The 15651-nt window shown below is 40.1% G+C and overlaps 1 protein-coding gene across 3 annotated transcripts in view; it reads right to left on the bottom strand.

The window, feature by feature from the left end:
- Positions 1-5581: 5581 nt before the first annotated feature.
- IFNGR1 (interferon gamma receptor 1) overlaps positions 5582-15651 on the bottom strand; it is a 26859-nt gene continuing 16789 nt past the window's right edge. For 2 of the 3 annotated variants that reach the window (XM_020882055.2, XM_070461564.1), the window contains exons 6-8: positions 12357-12428; positions 11480-11607; positions 5582-9691 (exon numbers count right to left, since the gene is read on the bottom strand). In XM_020882055.2, coding sequence (XP_020737714.2) covers positions 9143-9691; positions 11480-11607; positions 12357-12428 — 749 coding nt within the window. In that variant the 3' untranslated portion in view covers positions 5582-9142. The remainder of the gene's footprint in view (positions 9692-11479; positions 11608-12356; positions 12429-15651) is intronic. The other variant, XM_020882056.2, reaches the window with a different exon arrangement.

Genomic DNA, 15651 nt, shown 5'->3' with positions numbered 1-15651 from the left:
GGGAGGAAACCAGAATCCTCTCTCTCAAAGATCCCCTTTTGGTTTTAACCATGCTTCTTGAAGTAAATACGATTCCATCCTGTTCGTGTATTATAATTTGAGAGGAATAAGTATTAAGAATCATTTCAAAAATATTGTCAGTTAAGTCACTTTAATGTGGAAGCTTGTTTTTCCTGGGAGCTTTGCTAGCTGAGAAAAGGCAGGACAGTGAGGGTTGGTGGGCCGGAGGGCAGGCAGGGTGGGGAATTATGCAAGGTTCTTGCAGGTGAGAGGAGGAGGCCTGAACGGCATCCGGCAGAGGGGGCAGAGGGGCCGCCAGTGATTCTGAGTAACGTGCTTGGCAGCTGCAGTGATCAGGGCCCCTGGCGGTGGTTCAAGCAGGTAGGGTCTCTGGCTAGTTTTTCCTTTTCCTCCCTTCATGGGAACTCCTCGAGTAGCCTCCCAGGTGTAGACCTCATACCCTCTGCCGGCTTGGCCTCTCTGCAGGGCTCCCTCCCACCCTCTGCGGCCCTCCCAGGCCATGGCCCCCTGGCCCCGACGCAGCTCCTTCCTCCCTCTTTTCCATCTGCGCTCTCCGTTTCCAGCAACCTAGCTGATAAAGATGTTGAGCCCGACAAACCAAGTAAATCCTTAAAAGGATGAAGACCAAGGACAATCATTTTGAACTATGTTAAATCTTCACCATATCTTCTTGGAAATCTAATCAAACTAGGTCATCTGTTCTTTGCCCATGATTCACTACATCAGTTTTCTTACCAAACTTTTTTTTTTTTACCACATGTTTTTAGCAACACGAAGATTATACATTAAAGCACAAGAAACTCAAAGATTTTTTAAAAGCTTTTGGGGTAAAAGAAGAAATACATGCTGATTTCTTTTTCCTCTTGGGTAGTTGAACTTTCAAGCTCTTGGTAGAATAACCCCTTTAGTAGGGAATAGTGATGGCTGCTGAGCAGTATCCATTAATTAATAATTATTTAAGTAATAAGTAAGTAAATACTTGACTCAATAACATAGTTTCTGCCCTACCATGAGATAGGCATTGTTCTCATCAAGGATGCAGCAGCAAACAAGATAGACATTGTCCCTACTTACCTGAAGATGAGTTTTAATGGGGGAAGTATGCACATTCCCTAAGTAGGATGGGGGGCTTTGTGGAGACAATGCCCGGTTTTCCAGCACTTTCTGGGGGGGGGGTCAGACTTCTGAATCCAAACTCCTTATCTCCTCCAGGTGAAGTTTCCACTGCTTCTAAGTTGACTTAGGCTTTCAAAGAAGAAAGAGCAGCCTACCTCAGGTGCCCTTTGTATGAATACTTTCTGAGGGATCTTTGTCCCTCAGCGTTTTCAGCATCATCTTTCATTTCCTAGGTCATGATTAACCACTGAACGCTAGACTTCTTATTCACCTTGGTTTCAAGTGGGGAATAGTCATTTAGGTTTGAACCATTGATGCTCACTATCTTTAATGCCGATAACTCATGTTTTAGAGCAACCAAATTGCTCCAACTTCCAGTTAAGACAAAAAAAGAAATTAATTCAAGGTTTAATAAGTGGAGAAGCAGAGAAGGAAATTGGGGTTTCCACTGGAGTGACTTTTTGTAGGAACAAATAAGGGGAAAATGTGGGGGAGAAGGTTGGAGGAGAGCAGAGAATACACTAAGAACCAAATTCTCTCAAATATGTGTGAGTGTCTGAGCTACATTAAATTTCAGAAATGGAGCTCATCTTGTCACCCTTAGATGAGCTGTCTGATTGTCTGAAATCACACTCTGCATAAAAGCCGACACTGCCAACTATGCCTCAAGTTAATGAAAAGATACAATTAAAATCCCACCAATTTGAAAGCAGAGGAATTTGTACAGAATTATTTCAAATCAAATGAGATTTGCTTTGGGAAGTAAGAAACTTACAGACAATGGGAGACCCCTGCTTTACTTGGCTTCAGGCATGAAATGCTGGCTTCAAACTTATTCCCTCCCCTCCCAAATCCCCAACTCCCAGCCACCGGCCCCTTAGCAGGAAGAGACCACCTTGACAGTGACCGTGGATGCCTCTACCGTGTTGGATCTGGAGAGAAATTGCCTAAAGCCCTGCCTTGGACAGACCTGATTCTCTTTTCACCTGTGTCTTCCAGCCGACCAACAATTCATCAAATTAAGGAATCTTTATTCATTATTTTTAAGAGTGATATGGGATTTTAGTTATTATTTTAGAAATACGTATTGAAGTGTCACAGATGACATGACATAATGTCTGGGATTTGCTTCAAATAATTCAAGCGGTTGGGGAAGGGGGATGACCAGCAATGAGCTGATAACTATTGAAACTGGGTACTGGGTACAAGGCAGTTCATTATACTCTGTACTTTCATATATGTTTGAAATAATTTGTAACAAAAGAAAAAAATTTTAAGTTTATCTACAAGATGTCATCTCTGTAAAATTTCTTATAGTAATTGTAATGCCATTTTAGTGACAATAATAGTATCTAACAACTCTGAGGCAGTATGTTGGATCCTCTTTGAACATTACTTTAGCTAATCCTCACAATAAGCCCAGGAGTTTGGCATTATTATCCTGATTTTGCAGATGAGGAAACAGATGCTGAGAGGCAAGAGAAGCTGACCAGGTGATAGCATGCAGTATCACATGAGCAGTGAAGCCAGGTCTGCCTACCCTCAGGGTCTGAGGCTTATAAAAATCGGAAGTTGCTTTCTTCTTGTAATGTTGATTCCATAAAGGGATTGAATGATGTCAAAGAAGATTCAGCCATTTATTCCTTTGTTTATTCACTCAAACAAATCTTTCCTGGGTATGCTGTGTGCCAGGCACCCGACTAGCCATGCGGTACTGAACAAGCCAGCAGTCAGTCCGCAGGGAGCCAGGGTCATCATCTCCAGTGCTTCCTGGTAACGAACGGCTATATGTTTCTTATTATCTTCAGAAAGGTGTTTAAAAACTGCCATTCTGCACCATTTCAGTGGGTTTACCCAAGGGGGTCGGATGGATTGGGTTTCTGCTTCATGTCCTTTCCCTCATTCTATGACTTGGTAAGCAGCAGGATATCTTTTAAACTTCTATCATGAATTACATCTCGAACACTCACTCTTCTCAACCTACAGAGAACCACATGCCTTTAGCACCCTTAACTGGGAAACTGTTCTTTCTTATCCAATGGGCCCTCGATAACTCCGCTGAGTAATAACCATGACCTTTAAGTACTTCTGCATTCTGGAAATAGCTGGCATGCATTTTAAAATAGTTTATGGACTTGAACTCAGTAAAAAAGGAACTGTATTGTTCAAATACAGGCAATAAGCACCATGACCAATTTGATCAAGTTTAATTTTATTTTTGAACTTTGTACACTAACACATTATTCTCAGTCTCCATTCATAGGACTTAGGGCTTCATTTTCTGCTCTTCACTCATATTGTTTGGATAAAAGATGCTACTGATTTTGCTTCGATTGTTCTTGACCAAGTTCTTTCACTGACCTCAAAAACTCTATTGGGTGTCATCAATCATGATACTCAAGCACTAGCATATGCCTTTACCTTGTTGCAACTCTGAAAGGATTTTTGGCATAGTCAGATCACCCCCTTGATCCAACCACATAGGTCTCTGCCGCCATCATCTCCTGCCCAGGTTGAGGCTGACTGTCTCCTTGCCATTCTCCCTGCCTCTGTCACTGTCCTCTGCATCAGGCAGATTGTTTCTCTGAAATGTCAGATCAGAGCCATTGCTCAGAATCCTCCCATGTCTTCCCATGCCTCTCAGAATAAAAATCAAAATTTTGATGGTCATCTCTGAAGCTCTGTGTAATCTGGCCCTGCTAGATTCTGAATTCATCTGCTATAACTCTCCTCCTAACCCCAAGCGCTCTGGCCCTGGTGGCCTTTTTTGCTGTTTGTCAAATACATCAGGCACATCCTCCACTAGGGCTTATTTTTACTAGCTGTCCCTTCTGCCTGAATGCTCTTCCTGAGATGTCTAGGCTCACTCCCTCACCTCCTTCATATCTTAACTTAGATATTACCTTATCAGTGAATCCCTCTGTGACCACTCACCATGGCAGCACTTCATCTGCTTCATTTTTCTCCATCACACTTTCATTTAATGAGCTGTGTTATCGTATTCTTGCTGTCTGTCTCCTCCACTAGAATATAAACTCCATGAGGTCAGGAAAATTGTATGTTTTATTTGCTGCTTCCCTTGGGAAGGATGCCTGGCATAGAGTAAACACAGAATACATATCTAGTGAATCAGTGAAAGGAAGTGATATAGCAGTTTTCATGAATTTGCAAGACTGAAGTTAAAGGAATAAGAAGATGTTTCTTTGTTTTGGGGGGCTTTCCTGATGGCTTAGACAATAATCTACCTTCAATGCAGGAGACCTGGATTCAATCCCTGGGTGGGGAAGTTCCCCTGGAGAAGGGCATGGCAACCCACTCCAGTATTCTTGCCTGAAGAAATCCCATGGACAGAGAAGCCTGATGGGCTACAGTCCACGGGGTTGCAGTCAGACACGACTGAGCGACTAACTCTTTGCTTTTTATGGTCTGAGTGTTGGAGTCTTGGTGGGAGAGGGCTGAGATTCTCTGATGCCTGGGGTCACTGTGGTTCAGTCAGACACATAGAGGAGACAATGACCTTCACCATGTTATACGGCTATGCAGCTGGACAGATCAATCTACATGACCTGAGAACTATTTGCTTCTTGAGGGTTGGAGAGATTTCCCTGAGAAATCATCTGGGTGCTTTCCTGGATGGAACGTGGGGGATCTTGCGGGTAGCATTTCTTTGGCAATTTTCTTATTATAATTCTCGCATGATCATTAGTCTGTTTAGATTTTCTATGTCTCCGAGGTTTAGTTTCTACAAATTGTATTTCTTTAGAACAGTCAGTCTCTACTTCATTCATGCTTTTAAATGTATTTGCAGAGAGTTGAGCCAATTATTCCCTTATGACGTATACAATTTCCCCTGTTTCTGCAGTTTCCTTTTTATAATTTCCTATTCTGAGTAGTGATATTTTCTCCCTTGTTTTCTTATTTTTAGTTAAGTAAGCTAGTTATTTATCTTTACCACTTTTCAAGGAACCAGACTTTGTGATTCGTTATATATATTCAGCTTTTTGAAAATTTCATGTCTCATTCATATCTCCCCTTTTACCTTTCAAAGTTCTTTTTTTTTTCTATATAACTTGTTCTTTTTAAGAAAAATTCTGTGTGTCAGATGTTTATTTCATTTGCTTTGTTCTTTATTTGACAGCAATACAAATATTTACACTAGGAATTTATTCTGGAATGTATCCCGCAGGCTCTCCCTTTGCTTCTGAAATGTGATTTTTTTCCCCTTTATTTTTAACAATTCTGTAACTTGGATTACTTTTTCTGATCCAAGAGTTTTTAAAGAGAATTAAAAATAAACTTTCCAAGTGGGGAAACTTTTTGAATTCGCATTGTTGCTTTTTCATGATTCCCAGGGAAGAAAAGGAGCTGATTTTGGCAAACATTTGCAACTTGGAAACCCCCTTTCTTATTGCTTTGCTTTCTGGGAGGAGTTGAAGAGCAGAGAAACAGATCAGTCTTAATTTATTATTCATGAACAAAGATAAAACATGGCCAGACAATCCAACAAGAAGGACATTGAGTTTCTTAACAAAATTTTAAAATCCTCATGAACCTCAGAGTAAGCAAAGGACCTCTCCCATTTTAAAATAATGACTTCATGTACTATTTTATGATAGCATTGTGAGTAACCACTGTAAGTAACTTATGCCAGTATATTTCCAGCTTCATCAAAGGCTGTTTCTGGGGGTAGGTGCCAGTTGTCAAAGAATAACACATATTCAAAGACAAGTGGAAGGTTTAGTGTTACCCCTACCCCTTTGTTTTTTAATAATAGGAAGCTAGAGACATCAGACCACAACAGAAAAATCCTGGACTTTGGAGACAAGTGATACTTGAGTTTGAGTCTCTCAAAATGAGTTTCTCTGAGCTTCATTCACCAGTGTAGTCCCCAACCAGCTGCTCAAAGGCCTGGAGGATGCTATTTTTTATCCCCTTCCACCAAATGTCCAGAAAAACCCAGAGCACTAATTTTTGATTTCTGGGGTCTCTGGACTTTTTAAGTGTCCTATATTCCCCAAAGTCGGGGTCCCTTCTCATACTGCAGAGGTGATCTGCCTTTCCCTGACAACTTGTCCTTTCCTCAGCTCAAGAGGCTCCCGCAGAGGTTCCTGCCCAGGGTCAGGCTGGGCTCCTGGCTTCCACATTGCAGGACTTGGCTGACCCCTTCACCTCTGGGCTGCAACCCACCAGCACTCCCAGCCGCATAGGTCCCAGTGCTGCTGTCCTTCAGGTTCTATTGGCTTCTGAGTGCCTACTGTGCTGTGTTCCCAAGATACACCTCCGTGATTTCTAGCTTACCTAACAACTTTCAGCAACTTACATGTGCCCCAGTTTCTTTACTTGGAAGAAACGTAGAATACTTTCCTCATCAGGTCACTTGGGGATCAGTAAGAAATTTGCCAGACATCTGCTTAGAGCAGAGACTTGATAAATGTCAGTCCTTCCTGCAGGCTGGGGGAGTTGAGATAGCTGTTGCACTTTTCCAAACATTCAGGCAGGAATCAAGGGGGATTCCCGCTGGGTGAAACAAAGGATCCCTACAGATCTAGAGAGGGAGGCATATCTTGTTCCACATAGCCCTGCAAGACACTGGGAATGATGGAAAGGAACAGTTCTATAGATGGCACAACACAGGTGGAATTGTTGAGGTAAAATCAGTTCACCAAGTTTGGTTCCCTGTTATGAAACATGGAAATTGGTTCTCTTAAAAAGTATGAGACTTCCCTGGTGGCGCAGTGGATAAGAATCTGACTGCTAACGCAGGGTACATGGGTTCAATCCCTGGTCTGGGAAGATCCCACTTGCTATGCAGCAACAAAGTTGATGCACCACAACTATTGAGCCCAAGCTCTAGAGCTCGAGTGCGGCAACTCCTGTGCCTGTATGCCACAAATACTGAGACCTGCACGCCTAGAGCCCAGGCTCCACAAGAGAAGCCATAGCAATGAGCAGCACTGCAATAAAGAGTAGCCCCTGCTCACCTCAACTAGATAAAGCCCGAGTACAGCAGCAAAGATGCAGCACAGCCAAAAATAAATAAAATTATATGAAGAAAGAAGTTAGTTTTGTAACGTGTCTAGCTTATCATGACTTTAATCCCACGTTTATTCCAGATTTTGACTCAGTTCTTGCTTGCAAGAATTTGTGATTTTACAAAAGTTTTCAGATTTTTCTGGAATCACAAAAGCAGACCACTTCTCTCTATACACACACACACGTTTTGCTGCAAAAGGAGTAAAACTGACACGGACATAATCATAAGCCAAATAGAAGTGATTGTGTAGACAACTCATTTCATCAACAAGTATTTACTGAACACTTGCTGTGTTCAGCAACACTTGCAGGCACTGTCCTAAAGAAGAAGGAATTCATAGGGCCTGGGCTCCATCTCAGGCCTGTTCATGCTGATCATGCTTGGCCACCTCTCCAGTGGACTCTGAACTCTGGGTTTAGTGTCTATGGAAATGACAATAGAAGGGTAAGTCTCCCTCCGGACAGGGGAATCTTGAAGTTCGTATCCAGGTTACTCATAGCCTAAGAGAACACATATACTAATCACCCCTTCCTCCAGACAGGCCATAAATTTTTCTGTACCTATTGGAGTGTAACCTTGGGCTTATTGATTATCGGCTAATTGTTTAACTGAGCACATGGCACATGAGTGATGGGGTTATTGGGATTTTATTTACCCTTCCTTAGTTTATGTAACTCTCAAGGAATTTGGGGTGGTGGGTTCAGACATGTACACATGGGGTATAACAGATTTTCACAAATGCTGGTTGGGGTCCTTGGCTAAGAGGAGACAGTGCCTTGGGCCTGCCGGTGTAATAAGCTGCACTTCACTAACTGCATTGTCCTTCTGAGTGAGTTTGTTTCCCAGAACACGTGGCTACAACACTAAATTCTGGAAATATTACAGGGGATTAGAAAATTCTTCCTCTCAAGAGAGCTGACATCCTAGCATCTACATGTGGAGGCAGACACATGACTTGCTTTCTCAGGCAAGGATCAGCAGGGGGCAGGGTGACAGCTTGGCAGCAAGGTGCTGTCGCCAGTGGAGGTGGGGAGGGTTTGCCTGAGCAGGTGACTCATGAGTAGAGGCCTGAGTTGGGTGAGGCAGGGAGCCCTTCACAACCTAATTTGCACTTTCAGGTAAGAAGAAATATGCTTTTTCCATGGCTTGTTAACTTACTCATGTAATGTGCATTTAACATTTTTGGGGGTGAGTTAATTAATTTGAGTCCTAAAATTCCTACCCTCTTAGCAATTTCCCAAACTTCTGTGTAATATAAACTTTTGGTTTTCCTTGTGCGTGTTCTGCACACTGACTGCTAAATATTAAGATATAGATACACAAGGACCATTTTTAAAGATTAGGGTATTTTTAGGATGGTTTTAAAGATATGAATAATTAGAAAATGATTCTATAATATTAATGGATAGAAACAAGCAAATGAATAAAACACATCCCAGAATAAATGAAAACAAAAATGAATTTTAAAGTTATTTAAAAAGTTATTAAAAAAATCCCTATAACATTTCATAAAAATATACATACATGTTTTTACTTATACATTCTATTTAATACTACTGATTTCAATGCAATTTTAAGTGCATTTTTCTCCTGAAAGTATATACATAGACTTCCAAAAACAAATACCATGCTGAGACACAAAAAGGAAAACAATTCTTATCATCTCCTAAAGTGGTTAGAAAGGACCCTGGAGTTAACACCTATAGGAAGCAGGGTTATGTTTACTATTAACATGTAGACGCAAAGGTTCACATGTGACAATGCCTTTTTCTTTTTTAAAGAGACTGCAGTTTTCAGACCAAAAGTGACAAGTCCAAACAGGCTCTTTACACTTTTATCTAAACCATGACACTCCATCTGATTTCTATCAAGACGACGCAATTTCTGAAATCATGGATCTGTTCACGGAATATAAGTGGAAGCACTTCTCAGGAAAAGCAGATCCTTCCCGGTTTGTGACCTTGGTTGATCTCATGAAAACTCTCTGGAGTCTGCTGTAGGTCTATAACCAATCAAGGACTCTTTACCACCTTCATCCACAAGCAGGTCCACTAACACATGTGGTTTATCATAACCAAAGGAGGTGGTGGTGTTTCTCAGAGTTATGAAGTCTTGTCCTTCAGTCTTTACTTCAGTTTTATTACTTGGGGGAAATTCTGAGCTGGAGCAGTTGTCCGACACCACCAGGCCACTATCAGAGCCGTTTCTGGAGTGATACGCATTCAGAGTGATGCTGCAGGGCTCAGACTGGCTGCTGGTTGCGTGGATAGAATCCTCTCTCTCTGGGGTCAGGGGACTACATGGGACCAAGTCAGAAATATTTTCCTCAATGGTCACCACTTCCACTTCACTAGAAAGGTCTCCGTGGTCCACTTTTCCGGGATCGTCCTCAGTGTGCACGCTTGAAATGGTCCCTGGGGACAGCTGCTCATTTTCTACGGTAATTGGCTGGTAGGTGATGGGTGATATAACTTTTGAATCAAATTTTGCCTCTGAAGAGGCATTTTTCACCACAGACAGCTAAGGGAAGAGAAATCAGTGATTAAAAATAATAAATTATTAAAGTTAAGTACTTATCCTCAAAAAAAAAAAAAAAGGTCTAAAAGGGGTAGAGGGTAACTAAATGTATCACTCATTGGCATATTTAGGATAACAGTGGAATAGAGTCTGATAATTGCCTTTTCTTTCTTTTTAATGGAAACACCATTAAGATTAAAAACAAGTTTTTAGAAAGTCACTATCTCACCAACATGTTGCTTTCTGTGTGCTACCTTCGACAAGCACGCACATTACATATGTTATAAAAGTCCAATTACTTATTCTATGTAATGTTTCGCCATTTGTCTTTATAGTCTAATTTTCAAAGGATCAATAATTTTATACTGATGATGAAATCATTTATCTAATACTAAGTGTTAAGGTGTTCGAATTTTTACCATTTACAGAACATGCTGAAGTTAATATTTTTATATATCTTTTTATTTATGAAACTGTCTCTTTAAGGATTAATTTTTTAGTGTGGCATGCTTAGGATGCTGCTACTTTGTATACCCACTGCATATTTATCAACTCCTCAGGGCTAAAATTTCTTTTTTTGCCAGCATACACTACTTTTATTACAAGGGACTAATGGATATTCAGGTTTATTTTTCCTTCTCTAGTAGGTGTAAAATAGCATACTGCAAGCTTCATTTGTGCTTAACCACTAGTAGTTAGTAACTCACATGTGAATTGTCTGCTAACTGTTGACAGTTCTTATCCCCTCTACTTAAAGACAGTGTTTCCATCACAAATTTAAACGTGCCCTTTACACATCACAGGTATGACTCCTGTCATATTTGACTTAATATCATTCTGACACCTTTGAATGTTCTTTTCATCATACTTTTAAATGTTAGGCATTAAAATGTCAACCTTCTAGTTTAGACTCACTGTTGGTCATCTTTCCTTCTACACTTCAATTACCATGAAGCATTTCTGTATTCACAGGTTTTCGAAAGCCACACCTTATTGACAGTGGGCCTTAGCACACACTGTCCCTCGGTACCTGTATGAACTCCTCTCTGCCTCTCAAGACTGCTTAGCTATCACTGCCCCTGGAGAAGCCATGACTAACCCAACCCCGCAAAGATGGACCAAGTCCTCAATGGCATGTACATAAACCTCCATCTCCGAACCTCAGATCGCACTGGACAACCACTGAGTCCTTATCTTTTTCCCACTTGACTTTAAGCTCCTGAACACTTAGGCCTAACTATGCCTCTGTCCCTCACATAAAAAAGCACCCAGTGCATAGTTAAAAAAAAAAAAAGTGGTTTTGGGTATGTGGGAGATTGAGTGATTTATGATAGGTGAGCAGCTGAGCATTATTCTACTTTAAAAAACCAATTCAAAGAATTATCAAAAAGGTTTAAATTAACATTTTAGGGTCCAGTTCACCCTTGAGCAATACAAGGGTGAGGCGCATTGAGCCTCTCTTGCAGTCAGAAAATCTACATGTGACTTTTGACTCTAAAAACTTAACTACTAAGAGTCTGCTATTGGCCAGAACCTACCAATAACATAAATGGTCGATTAACACATACCCTGTGTATTATATTTACATGCAGTTTATACATTTTTTTCACTTAAGTTTTTCAATACTTCTAGGCAATATGGTGAGTTTTTTTTCAAACTGTCACAAATCTCCAAAAAAATTTCCAATATATTCACTAAAAAAAATTCTGACGTGGCCCTGTGCAGTGCAAATCCATGTTGTTCAAGAGCCAACTATAAATAAATAAAGGAAAAAATAACTAAATATATTACCAAGGATTTGGGTAACTTGGTGCCTTCTGGCTTAATTGGATTCAGCTTCTTAAAGATACAACATGCAACTACCAGAGCAAATATAAGAAAGAGAACTAAAGCAGCAACAATAGGAATCCAAACAGGATCTATGAAAAGAGAAAAAAATCACAAATTAGAATTGCAATCAAACAGTGCTAGATCCATCAAATAGTTAGAGAGTCTCAGTGCTACTCATCAATGGATTTACATATCCGGTAATTAATACGGTCAGAGTTTTAAAGAACACTGACACAGAAGTCAGAAGACATGAGTAAAAAATTAGTTCCTGTCCAAGGTATCAACATGGAATTCTTCCCAGCATTCAGATTCTAAACTTTCTGCAACTATACTGTCATATAGTGTGGCTAAAATGACTTTTTCATAGCAATTTCCTTACAGCCCCCAATACAGGGTGTTTCTCTCAGTTGAAAAGGCAAAAAGAACAAAAAATATTTAAATATATTTCTTTAGAAATAAACTCTGGCAATGTCTGTAACTCTTAAAACAAACTGAATGTCTTTTAGTCCCACTCTTCTGAATTGTTACATTTTATTATTTAGTTAAAGATTATAAAAACTTAATAAAATACACAGATGTACACAAACACAGACAGATACAGGCAAGCTGTACATGAATAAAGTCCCTTTGAATGTAAACCAGATATAAATAACAATATAAAACAGGGAAGGTTTGTTTCCGAGTACAAACACCTGTAATCACGACTGTATATTTTTCTCTAATGCTGTTTTGTATTTTCACAGCACAATCTTCAATTTTTTTTTCTGGTCCGCTCTTCAAATTAACAGTGCCCTACATGCTGTGGTGGTGTTTGCCATCCTTCACAGCATTTTATTACCTTTAATTTCTATTCCAAAGTTACTTCTTTGAAATAATAACTCTGACAGCAAGATCTTTTTTGACCCATCTCCTAGAGTAATGAAAATAGAAACAAAAATAAACACATGGGACCTAATGAAACTTAAAAGTTTTTGTATGGCAAAGGAAACCATAAACAAGACAGAAAGATAGAAAGGCACAAAGTATTTGCAAAGCAAAGGAAAAAGGATTAATCTCTAAAATATATAAACAGCTCATGGAACTCAAAATCTAAAAAAAAAACAAAACAGCTCAATCAAAAAATGGGTGGAAGACCTAAACAGACATTTCTCCAAAGACATACAGATGGTCAAGAGCACAAGAAAAGATGCTCAACATCACTAATTATAAGAGAAATGTAAATCAAAACTACAATGAGGTTATCACCTCACACCAATAAGAATGGCCATCACCAAAAATTCTCAAACAATAAATGTTGGGGAGCACGTGGAGAAAAGGGAACCCTCTTGCACTGTTGGTGGGAATGTTAACCGATACAGTTACTGTGGCAAACAGTATGAGGTTCCTTAAAAACAGAACTACCATACAACCCAGCGATTCCACTACTGGGCATATACCCTGAAAGACCATGATTCAAAAGTGAGACGTATGGACAGAGTAACATGGAAACTTACATTGCCGTATGTAAAACAGACAGCCAGTGGGTATTTGCTGCGTGTCTCAGGGAACTCAAACAGGGGCTCCGTATCAACCCAGACGGGTGTGATGGGGAGGGAGATGGGAGGGAGGTTCAAGAGCGATGGGACTTATGTACACCTTGGCTGACTCATGCTGAGGCTGGGCGGAAAACAGCAAAATTCTATAAAGCAATTATCCTTCAATTAAAAAAACAAAACAAATTTAAGAAAAGGACATGTGTGCCCCAGTGTTGATTGCAGCACTATTTACAATAGCCAGGACACAGGAACAATCTCTATGTCCATCAACAGAGGAATGGATAAAGAAGATGTGGTAAGCAGTTACAACGGAATATTACTTGGCCATAAAAAAGGAATGAACGTGGGTAATTTGTAGAGATGTGGATGGAACTAGAATGTGTCATGTAGAGTGCAGTCAGAACAACAAGGATTGTACGTTAATGCATATACATGGAATCTAGAAAAATGGTACAGATAAACCTATTTCCACAGTAGGAAGAGAGATGAAGACGTAGAGGACAGACATGCGGACGTGGAGGGGTGCGGGTGGGACAGACTGGGAGGGTCGGACTGGCATACACAGGCTGCCATATGTGAGACAGACAGTCGGTGGGGACCTGCTACGCGGCACACGAAGCTCAGCCTGATGCCCTGTGATGACCTGCCCGGCCAGGGACAGGGTGGGTGGGGGGGGATGCTGCACACACGCACGTGGCTGATTCCATGCACTACAGCAGAAGCTAACAGCAGTCATACTCCAACAAGAAACTAAAAAAGAGTGACTCTGCAAGTTACTAAAATAAATGCCTGTGTCACACCCGTTAGAGGACACGAAAACGTTTTTTACAATAGGAAAAGATAAAATGACCACACAAGCAACACAGCGCCCTGCCCAAAAGCACTGGCACAGACAGGCAGAGAACGCTGCCTGCGCATGAGCCAAAGAGGCGCCACTGTGCGCCTGGCAGTCCGGCGTGTGACTCAGGAGCTCTCTTTTTTAAAATAAATCTGGGGTATTTGCATTACTTCAAATTTTATGCATTTTCTTGGTCAAAACAGCATAACACAAATGGATATTAAATGCACTGCATCATTTTAAGTTATCTATTTGAAATCCTCACATAATGGCCTAAAAGTTTTCTGTATTCATTTTAAGTGTTTGGTCTGATTCTTCAGGCTAGATTTTCATTCTTTGAAAAGAAATTTGCAACATTTTTTGTACATTTTTAACCTAGGAAATATATTCTAAAAACACTTGAACAACGTAAAATACACACACACACACATGCACACCCCCAAAGACAGTCATCAAAGTATGATTTATAAAGACAAACTGACAAGGTAATCAAAAAATTGAGAAACATTAAATATGACCTTTGGGCTTCCCTTAGGCTCAGCTGGTAAAGAAAATGCAGGAGACCTGGGTTCGATACCTGGGTTGGGAAGATCAGAAGGGAAAGGCTACCCACTCCAGTATTCTGGCCTGGAGAATTCCACAGACTGTATAGTCCATGGGTTCGCAAAGAGTTGGACACGACTGAGCGACTTTCACTTCACTTCACTTCAAATATGATCTTCATAATAAAATATTTTAAAGATATTAAAAATACTATTAATAAAGTATGTAAAATAAAATGAAAAAATATTTACAGCATATGCTTAGCATGTGTGCATCTGTTCAGCTGTGTCCAACTCTTTGTGACCCCACGGACTATATATAGTCTGCCAAGCTCCTCTGTCCACGGAGTTTTCCAGGCAAGAATACTGGAGTGGGTTGCCATCTCCTCCTCCAGGGGACCTTCCCGACCCGGGGCCAAACCCATGCCTCCTGTGTCTTCTGTACTAGCGGGCAGACTCTCTACCACGGAGTCACCTGGGAAGACTCATGCACTACGTTATATTTGTCCTGTAGTACGATCATGGCTACAAAGCAAAAGAAAAAATAGGATGGAAAAAAACCCCACCAAACAGTGAGTAACTGAGTATTCATCTGGATGGCAGAACTACAGCTTTTCTTTCCTTCCGGCTTTTTACACTTTAAAAATTTTCTATAATAAACATTTAAATTTTGTAACATCAAAAATAAGCCCGAAGTTTTGTTAAGGTACCTGCCAAATGAGAATGCCTGTTAAAGAAAATAATAATAAAATGAAAACATTTATTTTAAAAATGTGTTATAAAAACGACCCATTATCTATGATTTAAACCAATCTTTATTTTTAGATGTTAATTTCCAGTGCTTGTCCAGTTCACAGGTAACACAATTTTAGTCAGTGCACATTCCTGCTTTTTAGTTTATAAACTTACTGTCCCCAGGAAGAATATTTTAATGGATATATAACATCTTGCTATATTAGAGTAACAAACTGATATATGTCCTTACCCATAATCCTGAAATGCAGAAATTTATGCACACAGCTTTATGTGTTACCTTTTTTCGTTCCTGGGTCAAAGGTCATCACACGGCTTTCTAAATTGGTTGTTCCGTATCTTTTAAGACTGAAAAATGGCCTTATTTTTAATTTTAAACTTCTGAGAAATGGAACTACTAAATATTTTTTGAAAAGAGCAGAGATGTACTGAAATTAAAAATCAACTTTTTTCACACTACCGTTT

Source organism: Odocoileus virginianus, chromosome 34 (assembly GCF_023699985.2).
Source record: "Odocoileus virginianus isolate 20LAN1187 ecotype Illinois chromosome 34, Ovbor_1.2, whole genome shotgun sequence".
NCBI lineage: Eukaryota > Metazoa > Chordata > Mammalia > Artiodactyla > Cervidae > Odocoileus > Odocoileus virginianus.
The sequence above is the reverse complement of the archived record's forward strand: the minus strand, read 5'-3'. Positions and strand labels throughout refer to the sequence as shown.